The 12,072-nt window shown below is 44.3% G+C and overlaps 1 protein-coding gene across 7 annotated transcripts in view; it reads right to left on the bottom strand.

The window, feature by feature from the left end:
• Positions 1-6,032: 6,032 nt before the first annotated feature.
• FRMD5 (FERM domain containing 5) overlaps positions 6,033-12,072 on the bottom strand; it is a 330,285-nt gene continuing 324,245 nt past the window's right edge. For 4 of the 7 annotated variants that reach the window (XM_066341481.1, XM_066341483.1, XM_066341482.1 and 1 more), the window contains one exon: positions 8,530-9,694. In XM_066341481.1, coding sequence (XP_066197578.1) covers positions 9,117-9,694 — 578 coding nt within the window. In that variant the 3' untranslated portion in view covers positions 8,530-9,116. Of the gene's footprint in view, positions 8,088-8,529; positions 9,695-12,072 lie in introns of those variants that run through there. The other 3 variants (XM_066341485.1, XM_066341486.1, XM_066341484.1) reach the window with 2 other exon arrangements.

Genomic DNA, 12,072 nt, shown 5'->3' with positions numbered 1-12,072 from the left:
TTTCCTGTAGAGCTCACAGTACTGTGGGATTTGTTCACTCTGGCTCAGCCCTGGGCCACTGCTGGGTAGGGTGCAGAGGCAGGGCCTGTCAGAGCAGTGCACCTGCCAAGTCTTGCCTCAGGGAGGCAGACTTCTGCTCTGGCCACCTCCTGGTCCTCATTCCGGCTGTCTTAAGCACCTCATTGCTCCCAGGGAATAAGGGATCACAGCCCAGATCTCCAAGATCTCCGCTTGGTCACGTGTGGATCTGGCCGCTGAGACCCAGCTCCTTGGCCACCTCGGTGTTCCCCGACCCCCAGCTAGCTTATGGAGGAGCGCAGGGCGTGCAGGTGCCACTCACTATTGCACTGGGGACTTAAGGTGATTATTGATGTATTCAGATATACAGCCATTTTACCTTTTGCTTTTTGTTTTCTGGTTTCTCATTGCTTTGTTTCTCTTCCATTCTGATTTTATTTATTTTTTGGCGTAAGAGAGAGAGAGAGAGACACACACACACACACACACACACACACACACACACACAGGAAGGGAGAGAGATGAAAAGCATCAACTCATAGTTTGGTGCCTTAGTTGTTCATTGATTGCTTTCTTATACATGCCTTGACCAGGGGGCATAAGCTGCGCCAGTGACCTTGGGGTTATGTCTGTGTTCCCACACTCAAGCTAGTGACCTCTGGGTTGGAACCTGGGTCCTCAGTGTCCCAGGCTAATGCTCTATCCATTGAGCCAACTGACTAGGGCCTAACTTGTAATTTTTTTAAATTATTTATTTATTTATTTCAGAGACAGAGCGAGAGTCAGAGAGAGGGATAGACAGGGACGTACAGACAGACAGGAACGGAAAGAGATGAGAAGCATCAATCATCAGTTTTTCATTGCAACACCTTAGTTGTTCATTGATTGCTTTCTCATATGTGCCTTGACCATGGACCTTCAGCAGACCGAGTAATCCCTTGCTCGAGTCATTGACCTTGGGTCCAAGCTGGCGAGCTTTTTGCTCAAACCAGATAAGCCCGCGCTCAAGCTGGAGACCTCGGGGTCTCAAACCTGGGTCCTTCTGTGTCCCAGTCCGACGCTCTATCCACTGCGCCACCGCCTGGTCAGGCCTAACTTGTAATTTTAAGGTAAGACACCATTGAGTTCTTTTACTCTGGCATGATGCTGACTTCTAGTATGATTTTGATTCACTTGGGCTGGGTCTGTGTCTGTGCTGTCCCTTTCCCTGTTTCCTCCTCTGGATGGCTCCTGAGACATACCTATAGCTAAGGAATACCAGGGCTTCTAGGTATCTACATGATCCCTGTAATCCAGTGTGAGATTGCCCCCGGACCAGTGTCTTCCTGACTATGGGTTGTAGCTACTCACCCAAAATCAATTTAGTTACCATGACCAGCATTCAAAAAAATGAAAAGGAAAGAAATAGTAAAGAATAGAAAACATATGGCCCTGACCAGTTGGCTCATCGGTAGAGTGTTGGCTCGGCATGTAGAAGTCCCGGGTTCAATTCCTGGCCAGGGCACACAGGAGAAAGTGCCATCTGCTTCTCCACCCCTCCCCCTCTCCTTCCTCTCTGTCTCTCTCTTCCCCTCCAGTAGCCAAGGCTCCATTGGAGCAAAGTTGGCCTGGGCATTGAGGATGGCTCTGTAACCTCTGCCTCAGGCACTAAATGGCTCTGGTTGGAACAGAGCAGTGGCCCAGATGGGCAGAGAGAGCATCACCCCCTAGAGGGCATGCTAGGTGGATCCTGGTCGGGCGTATGCGGAAGTCTGTCTCTCTTCCTTTCCACTTCTCACTTCAGAAAAATACAAAAAACAGAAAAAGAATAGAAAACATAATTGGGCTTGACCAGGCAGTGGCACAAGTGGATAGTGTTGACCTGGGATGCTGAGGACCCAGATTTGAAACCCCGAGGTTGCCGGCTTGAATGCAGGTTCACTAGCTTGAGCACAGGCTTGCCAGCTTGAACCTAGGATCATAGACATGACCCCATGACTACTGGCTTGAAGTGCAAGGTCGCTGGCTTGAGCAAGAAGTCCTTGGCTTGGCTGGAGCCCCCTAGTCAAGGCATATGAAAAGCAATCAATGAACAACTAAGGTGCTGCAACTACAAGTTGATGCTTTTCATCTCTCCCCCTTCCTGTCTATCTGTCTGTCTGTTGCTTAAAAATTTTTTAAATAGTAATAATAATTAAAATAAGTATTGTTTTATGATAGTTGCATATGCATACATATTTATACATATATACTATATTCTGATATAAAATGTATTTCTTTATTACTGTGGTACTGTGGGTCATGGTTAAAGAAGTGAAAGCTCTTGCCTTAGAGGGTTCCAGATAGCCTAGTCTGATCCTGTTTTAAAATTCTCTATGAGATTCAATAGCCTGTTAAGTGAATAACTACATTGCTATTCAGATTTTGGGAAAATGTTATAAAATACCACTTTTGTCGATTCTTCATAAAAATACTTATTTTCAGAAGTTACAACAATTTGAATGTGTCTTTTGTTGGAGGTGGAGCTTTAAATTAGTGACCAATGTTACTGTGTTCCATTATCTGTCCAACTTTTTTTATTGTTCTTCATTGCCAAAATACTATTGAAAGGCTATTGTTAATAGCGTCAGCAATGTTTCAATCCTAAGAGAAAATATTTTCTCATAATTGTATATCTCATAAATGGATATGTATAATTTTCTTAAAGAACAGTGTTTCCCCTAAATAATTTTCTTCCTTGTAGTTAAAATCTGTTTTTGAGGCTTAGTTTATTAAGAGGTTATGGGTGTTTATAAGGAATAGGAGTTCAATATTACCTTGATGATATGAATACAGAAATTTATTAAGTGAGCTAATTAAGGTTGAGTTATACATATTTAAAATGTCCTTGAAATAGTAAACCAAGCCTTTTGTCTTCCTTTCCTGTTCTATACTGCTAAATTTCACAGGTCTAGAGTGGCAGTTCTATGAGGATTGTTCTTTTTATTATTTTGAAAATGACTCTCAAATTAGTAACATCACAGAAGCTTTGGAGTTAATTGCCTAGGTTCTGCAATAAATGTTAGCAAAGTGTGTGTGTGTGTGTGTGTGTGTGTGTGTGTGTGTGTGTGTGTGTGTGACAGCAAAACAGAGAGAGGGACAAATAGGGACATGTGACAGACAGGAAGGGAGAGATGAGAAGCATCAATTCTTTGTTGCGGCTCCTTAGTCTCCTTAGTTATTCATTGATTGCTCTCTCATATGTGCCTTGACTGGATAGGAGGGTGTGGGAAGGGGGTGTGTGTGACTCCTGCAGAGCAAGTGACCCCTTGGTCAAGCCAGCGACCTTGTGCTTCAAGTCAGCAAACGTGGGGTCATGTCTTATGATCCCATGCACAAGCCAGCGACTCCACACTCAAGCTGGTGAGCTTACACTCAAGCCAGCGACTTCGGGGTTTCGAACCTTGGTCCTCTGTGTCCCAGTCCCACACTCTATCCACACTGCACCACAGCCTGGTCAGGCTGTTAGCAAATTCTTGATGATTTTCACTTTTGTGGTTTCTTTTGCTATTATAGTTTTATAGACTGTTTTATATTTATATTCAGTTCCACTTAATAAGAGTTCTGTCTTGAGGCAGTGCAGGAGTGGGTGGGAACTTGTTACTCAGTGATAAATCCTATAATGGAATAATTGTTTAACTCTAGAAAGCACATAAAAGAAAATTGTCTCCCTTAGGACATCCTTAAACTGCAATCTGTTGTGAAAGGTGTTTCTCCCAGAGACTTGCTTAAAGCTTTATGGCTTCTGTAATTCATGTATTATGATTGCTCTCTCCCTTCAGGATAAACCCTTTTTGTAAATTGGCCTTTATGATATCTCTTAAGTATATAAGCTCTGAATTCCACTTGAGTTATTTTGAGATAACCGGCACTTTTTTGGTGGTTTTTTATTTGGTTTAGTTTTGTTTTTTTAACTTTGAGGAAGGAAGGAGACAAATGTCATTTCGGATGGACAGACTTGGTCAGTCTAGGAGAGACTGTCAATGATTAAGAATCGATAGAATCTAAGTTGCTTAAGTCTTTTAGTATTTTGGCCTCTGAGTTTCCTTTTTTGGGCAAACCAATATGTTTCAAGTGTGAAACAAGTGTGTTTAGGTTTGCTTGCTAATATTTTGCATTGGCCTGGGCAGTGCCATGTGTGTGTGTAGTTTGTGTAAGTCTGCAGTACTTGCCCTCTCAGAGTCAGATTGCAAATTACGGATTGCCTTCATGCTTGGGAGGGGCGGTTGTTTGCTGGAGAAGGGTTTTCTTGACCCAAGCCTGTTTTGCAGGAGAGTCGAGAGAGAGAGAGAGGGAGTGCTGAGGGGCTTGGGAGCCCTGAGATTTTGGCCCAACCGGTGGAGTCCTGTAAGTTCGGGTGAGTCCGGAGGGAGAAAGGGAAGTGGTTTTCCCTGTTTGCTCATCCATCATTAAGAGACTCTAATGAATGGAATGGCCCACCATTTTCTGACTCCACAGTTTCTTTACTGTCTGCCTGAATCCAATGAGAACCTGCATGGCCATGGCGGTGGCCACTGGCCTTACCCTTCCACAGAGAAGTCGTTGCAAAGGCAGTTCTCCAGGAAAGCAGGAAGTTTAGGGCTGTGGATACAAAGATTTAAATCCTTCCACCCAGTATACAGTACATGGAAAGATGGGGAAGGCAGACACATGTGCTTTTTATGCCAAACCCAAGAGCAAGAAATATATGCCCTATAACTTCAGGTTCCCAAAACTTAGGCATCCTGTTTGTTAGACTGTCTTTTCTGACTTAGTAGTTGTTTGTTTGTTTGTTTTTTGGCCAAGAGAAAACAAAATTTCCTTTTTGGTGTGGTATTTATAGCTAGTACTGAGTTTTAGTTCCAAGACAGTATAGACCAATATTTTGGGTCATTTGGATGCGAATATTTGGATTTTCAAATAAAAAGGTGGACTTTTGTGAGGAAGGTAACATTTAGCATATGGAATGAGGAGTAAAACATTTTAAGGTATCATTTCCTAAAATGGAAACAGTGCAAGAAATGTTTTAAAAGTCTCTTTTGCCGGTTTACCTACTCTACCAGCAAGTCGTAGCAGAATGCAGAGGAAGCCTGTTCATGAGCTAAAACCGGAAGTGTGTGCAGGTGCAGAGGAGCTTGGCTATCATCCAGGAACCCTAAGCCGAGGGAGTGGGTGCTATAAATCTGTAGGATCTGGGAAACCACTCACATCCGTTGGTTCTTCCTATGCTTTTTATTTTTCAGACCACTTTAAGCAAAGACTTTTGTTGTTTTAAAAAATATCTCCACCGAAGACAGGGCATAGGTATCATTTTATAGGTAAGTAATGGAAACCTGAAAATTTGGAGGCTAAGTGACGTAACTTCATCAGTGCTTTGGAAGATGATGCAGCAAAATGGAGGATTGCAAGGCAGGTAGAATGGAAAGTGGGAAGATAACAAGGTAGCACACTGGAGCCTAGTTGCACCTTTTATACACACAGAATTTAGCGGACCATTACCAGTTTTGTAGACACAGAGTGATGGTTATATAATCAGATGAGGTAATGTCTTAGGTGTGTACTTTGTAAGTTGTAAAGAGGAGGTCTGTTACAGTAAGTGGTGATCTCATTCTGTTCCTTTCATAGGAAGTGTTTTCTGTTCTCCGTCTTACTCGAGGCTGGTCTAGAAACTGGACTGTCTGGGTTCTACTTTGGGTTCTAAGACTCTGTAACATTGGGAAATCACTTCTTGGTTTTCCTTATCAGTAAAAAGAGGTACAATTCTTCGTTAAAATTATTTCACACTTAGAGCTGCTAAGTTCCTAGTAGCATTTATTTTGGGAGTGGGCTATAAGCAAAATGATTATTTTGATTCCAATTGCAAATGGCAGGCAGCTGTGTAATTCCCACTGGTATTCATTTATCTTTGTGTTGGTAATGTTGAGGAGAAAGTGAGACAGGATATAAGTAAAAAAAAAAGAGTCCATTCTTTTATGATATTTAAATATTTATTTACGTTTAAAAATAATTTTCATGGCACCAGTGATTTTATGCTAACTACATACTGAATATGTAGAAAAGAGTACATTGCTTTAAAATAAAATGTAACTTAGAATTTTTTGGCACACAGACGGTTAACAACTATATATTTTTAAATGAAACTAAGAAATTCACATTTGCAGGTAGTTTACTGTCTACTGCTTGAAGATGCAGCACTCTATTCTTTAGTAAGTTTCATTTCCTCTGATAGATGAAGCTATGGAAACCTTTGCTTTTTCTACAATGAGATCAAACTAATGGAGAGAAAATGGGAGACACAGTGGAACACAGTAAAACCAGGTTAAAAATTTGAACAATTCTTAACGACGGGGAGATATCAAAAATGACTAGTCAACAACAAAGGAAGTTATTCAAGCACTATTTGAAAAGCAAATTGAAGGAAACTTTTCTATCTGTATTTTCTGGGATAAGCCTTGGGAAAAAATCTGAGTTTCTATTTAGAGAGAAAAGTTCAGCTGTTGGAATTGGTATGGACTATTGTACTGTTAGAACTCTAGACACAAGTAACGTACCAGGAAATGGAATATTGCATCTTTCTTTAACATGAATATGAATGGTCAGAGTTGAGGCTATCACTCACTGCATAGAAACACCATATTCTACAGACTGAGGTAGGAACACTACACTAAAAGGTAATCTGCTTTGTTGCATAAGACAGTAGCTATCCAGGTTAAAACCAGCCCCCTAGCTCACGACAGCCTTTTCATCTCTGAGTCTCCTTTTCTTACTTCATTAGTTCTGTACTTAAATCAAGCCTTTCATATGTAGATGGCAAGTGGCAGTGGCTCACTGAGTCTAAGTGATCCCTAATCTTTACTTGGCTCTCCCTCGGTTTGTCTTGTCACTTGGTAAATAGATGTTTGTATCTCTTATAATTCTGCCTAAATTGTTGCAGTATGGAAATGATCAGACAAGCCCTCTTTCATTCTTAGTTTCTGGCCGTGTTTTACGATTCCAGTGCTTAGTCTTGCTCATTTTGGCATCAGACATCTCTTTGCTGGTGGGTTGTTCGAGCACCCTATAAACAAGCAACCCCAGTGCGCCCACTGGGAAATGGTTCTGTATATTTAACACATGTCAGGAATTGGAACAGAGTCAGCCCTCTTTCTGCTAACATCATTCATGGTAAGGAACAGTTTTATTATATAGATCAGGGTTGGCAAATTATGGCTTGTGGGCCAAATTCAGCTCACCGTCTCTATATAAAGGAACACAACCACGTTCCTTTGTTTATGTGTTACCTTTGGCTGTTTTTGTGCTATGACGGCAGAGTGGAATAGTTGCTGTAGAGTGTGGCCCACAAAACCAAAATAAAAAAATATCTACTATCTGGCACTTTACATAAGAAGTTTGCCAACCCCCGGTCTAGATGAAAGGGCATTTAAAACTATATCCCCCTCCAGCCATTTCGCCCCCTCCAGAAAACAGGAAAACCCCATTTATTCCAAGGCTGTTACATTCTATACATGGACACAGTTCTGCCATCTCAGGGGACAAACTCGGGGCGAGAAAATTTAAAAGTGACTCATTCTATATGCATTTGGGGCTGTCCAACATTATAAGGTGTCAGTAGCTGCTCCATTGTTGTGTGGGTGCAAGGAATTGTCCACTGACTATCCTTAAATAAGTCCTCCGGCCCCAGATGACTTACAAATCTCTCCCCAAGATGAAAACAAGACCTTGTGTGTGAGTGAGTGTGACGGTTGCCGAACTCGGGCCTCGGACCCCACACTCATCCTTTCTTGTGCTTTCAGGGCTTCCCTCAGCAGGATGGCCAGTGCTTTCTTCCCTACAATCTTACTTTCCTGGTGCAGAGGCTGACCCTAGGGGGCAGTATTTCTACGTTTAAGTGTTGGTCTGTGCCATGGTCACCTTCTTTCTTGGGTAGGCATCTCTTAGAACTCCTATTTAAAGAGATTCTTTTCCAGTCCCTTCCAAGGCTGTTTGTTGATCTTGAAATTTTATTTTCTGAAGCTTTTCATTCTCAGGATCAGTTGCTTTCTTGTATTGTTTAGTTCATCAGGCTCTATTTTCTTAATCCATAAAGTAAAAACAAAATATGAATTGATAAGAAAATAACATTTTGTTGTTAAAATATAAATTGATAAGTCTATTTTTGTGGGTTGTGTACAAAATAAGCACTGCTCTCTGAATCGTGACAGTCTCTGTCAGGTACCTTAGCTCCGGTTTCTGTTAACTATTTCTTGTCCAACGTTTCTGACAATCCTATTGCTGGTACCACTGAACTCATCTAACACCTCTGGAACACTATAAAAGTCTTCAGAAAAAAAAATCACAGAAGTTAAAAGTTCATTATACATACAAAGCTCATGGAGATGCTCACTAGGATCTTGTCTAAGGAGACAGATTGACCCCACCCCTGCTGCTGCTATAGAGGTGGTCCTATCAGATGCCCACTCTGCTTAGATTTGGAAAAAGAAACAAAAGGAAAAGAAAATCCAACTCAGGCCATCATAAGAAGCAACTTTCCATTTAATCATTCTACATGGATGTTTACTTTTTAAAAACCTCTGTCTGGCAAGAAAACTTAGACAGTCCCCATTGTCCAGACTCCTGGCCTGCCCCGCTGAGGCTGTAGTGATGAGTCTACTGGAACCCAGTAGGAAAACTCTTACAGGACACAGAGGACAGCAGCTCTCTAGTCTTCATCTAGTGTCCCATCTGCTAGGTGACACCACTGTGATCATCAGTATTAGTAAAATAAATTATTTTTATTTGTTACTTTCAAAATAATACACATCTATGAAAAATCAAAATTCAAAACTAAAAGTTACCCTGCAAATCGGGAGGATAAGAAACAGAGTCGTCGAGCCCGTCTTGAGAGAACCTCTGAAAGAAACGCACTTTCCCAGTGTGTTAGGCAGGGCAGGAGCCTATCCCTTTCTTCTTCTGGGAAACAACCCTCCTAGGCTGTGGACTTTGAGTCATGAGAGGAGGACTTGGTACATGTGCCGATGGTTCCGTGATGGGTCCCATTGCTGGGAATGGGTAGCTGGGCTCCTTGGTCCACCTGGCTAGTTATTGGGAGGAGTCATGCCTTCTCAGGTGTCAATGAACAGGCTCATCACTGAGTGGATTTTGCAGGCAAACCATCGCCTGAGGGGACAAAAGTATTGATAGTGGAATTGTTCAAACTCGGGGGTCTGGCGGATATCACGGAAAAAGGCAATGTCAAGGTCAGACTCAGTAAGGATGATCAGGAGGAGGAGCAAAACAAACAGGAGTCCCATGGTCACAAGGAGCAAACGGAGGACACTTAAAACAAACTTATTCACCTGTTCCTCCTCGGGCCTGCCGTGCCCCTGACATAGGGCCCTTAGCTCTCCCCCAAGGGCCTCCACATCTGCAGCAGTTGGGGTGCTGGCCTCAGACTCCTTCTCCTCCTCGATGCTGCAAGTGGCCCCATTGATCTGCCGGGAAAGCAGCATGAGCTCCAGGCTGTGCTCGGCCACAGGGGTGGGCAGCACGCTGTCTGCAGGGCTGTAGGCCTCGTCTGCAATCACGGCGACTCGCTCATTGCTGTCTGCCCGGCTGCTCCTCACGTGAGGCAGGAAGGTGTCCCCATGAGAGGAGGAACGCACTGGGGTGGAATGGGCACTGTCCCGAAGGGACTCCAGGCCTGGAAAGGTAAGAGGAACACAGGTAGGCTTTCTGTCATAGTGCACACTTTTTTTTTTTGCTTATGGTTTTGGCCACATTTGTTAAAGATTATGCTATTCCTGCTCTGGTGTCCTGGGTCTGGTTTTGGCCCCAGTTTGAAAGACTGTCTGGTTGAGAGCTGGGCTACGGTTCAGGGAGCTCAAGTTTGCCTCTTAGCTGGCTTGAGGGGCAGAAATGGGGAGGATATGACTGTGTTCATCTATCTGGGCCTCAACTAACACTGATTCTGGAGCCAAGTGTCCTTTTAACAACCTAGCATGTGGCTTGTTGAGCTCATGAGATCATCTTTTGGATTTCTGCAATTGTTCTTGGTCTCTTCAGCCTCCTAGTTCTAGCCATCCTGACCTTGTAGGATGTGAAAATGCTATCTGCTTTTCCTAAGTGCTCTCTGATAGAGAAGGGGAGCAGTCCTGGCCAGCTCCCTCTCTTTAAACCTAAAAATGATCTGGGTCCAGAATAGGCTGACAGCTTCCCTATTTTAGACACGCTCGAGTACAGAGTGGACTTTGAGCAGATCTTGTAGGGTGAGGGGGGAAATTCTCTTACATTTGTTAGGAAAAAGGATCCTGTGGCCCGAAAAAACTACCCGTACTTCTTTTTTTTTTGTATTTTTCTGAAGCTGGAAACGGGGAGAGCCAGTCAGACAGACTCCTGCATGCGCCCGACCGGGATCCACCTGGCACGCCCACCAGGGGCGACGCTCTGCCCACCAGGGGGGGGGTGCTCTGCCCCTCCGGGTGGTCGCTCTGTTGCGACCAGAGCCACTCCAGCGCCTGGGGCAGAGGCCAAGGAGCCATCTCCAGCGCCCGGGCTATCTTTGCTCCAATAGAGCCTCGCTGCAGGAGGGGAAGAGAGAGACAGAGAGGAAGGAGAGGGGGAGGGGTGGAGAAGCAGATGGGCGCTTCTCCTGTGTGCCCTGGCCGGGAATCGAACCTGGGACTCCTGCACGCCAGGCCGACGCTCTACTACTGAGCCAACCGGCCAGGGCCACATACTTCTTTACTTTCCCAGATGGAACATTTCTCTTTCTAGGGCTAAAGCTCTAGTAGGCAAACACAGGAGCTGGTTACTCCCACACCCCAGTGGCAGCCACCCAGGCTCAGAGTCTCCAAGAGGCTCATGTCACAGTGCTCCAAAGGAAACAGTCTCTTGTTTTAGGTTCAGCATCTGTATTTTCCATTCCTGGCCATCTTGGTGGTACAAGAGTGGCTTTCCCTGTCTTTGTTGCCTATGACAAGAGAAGCCAGTCCCTTTTTGTTGCTCTGAATTTGACCCTGACTGCCCGAGACTGAAGCAGATTCCCAGACCCGTAAAGGTTGGACTTAACCAGGGCCAAGGAGGGAGTTTTCTGGTTCAGGGCTACTGTCCAGCATCGGGAGTCCAAATGTCTCAGAGTGTGCTTCATCTTTCCTTGGCTCCGTGTGGTATAGCCATTTGCACCCAGGCAGCCTGCCTGCCCAGCCTGCTGGAGCCTATCTCAACATAGGCACAGTTGAGGATTCTCCAGAGGAATGAGCCCTGGAGTCTGGGTTATAAATGAGAGGTAGGGGGCGATGGCAGCCCCGATACCCACCTGTACTCTCCATCTGCTTTCAGAAGCTCCTATGGTCCTAGGCGTATTTTGTTTGTCCCTGTGCTAAAAATTTAAATTTGTGTAACATTTTAAACTTTCTAAAGCACTTTCATTTATCTTTCAACAACTGCATGAGGTAGTGAGGGTTGAGATGACAGAACTTCCTAAAGTCATGCAGTTGGTTGTTAATGGTAAACACAAGGAGAGAATCCAAGCTTCTCTACTTCATGCTAATGACTATGTAGTTGGATTCTGGAGAATGGAACAGTGGGCCAGGATGAATAAGTCAATAGCCTGCACCTTTTCTTAGATTTAGGTCCTAAATGCCCACAAAAGTGTTGTGAAATATGTGAGATTAAGAATCTGTCCCTTGTTCCAGAGCTCTTGATGCTCCTTTGATCTCTGTTTTCCCCTTATTCCCCCTTGTGCATGTGCAGCAAAAGAAATAATGTACCTACGAGTGAGGAAAGGGGTCCTGATAAAACAAACCTTCAGAGCCTTCAGGCCCTGATCACACGTGGTCGCAGTGTCTTCCGTGCTGGAGAGAGAAGGTCAGCTCCATAAGCCTCAGAGCAGGCTGAGCTGCAGCTCCTTTCCTAGCCACTCCCCTGGCTCCCTTCAGACCCCCATGCACAGGGCATCTCACACCCTTTCAACGGGCTGTCCCCTCACAAGGACAGCTCTGACTGCCAGATCTTACGAAGTATGAGCAGCTTAGCAACCAGAAGCCACTGTAATGCAGGCTTAGCTTGGCCTACAATTGA

The sequence above is a fragment of the Saccopteryx leptura genome, chromosome 6 (assembly GCF_036850995.1).
Source record: "Saccopteryx leptura isolate mSacLep1 chromosome 6, mSacLep1_pri_phased_curated, whole genome shotgun sequence".
Taxonomy (NCBI): Eukaryota; Metazoa; Chordata; class Mammalia; order Chiroptera; family Emballonuridae; genus Saccopteryx; species Saccopteryx leptura.
This window is presented reverse-complemented; position numbering and strand designations above follow the sequence as displayed.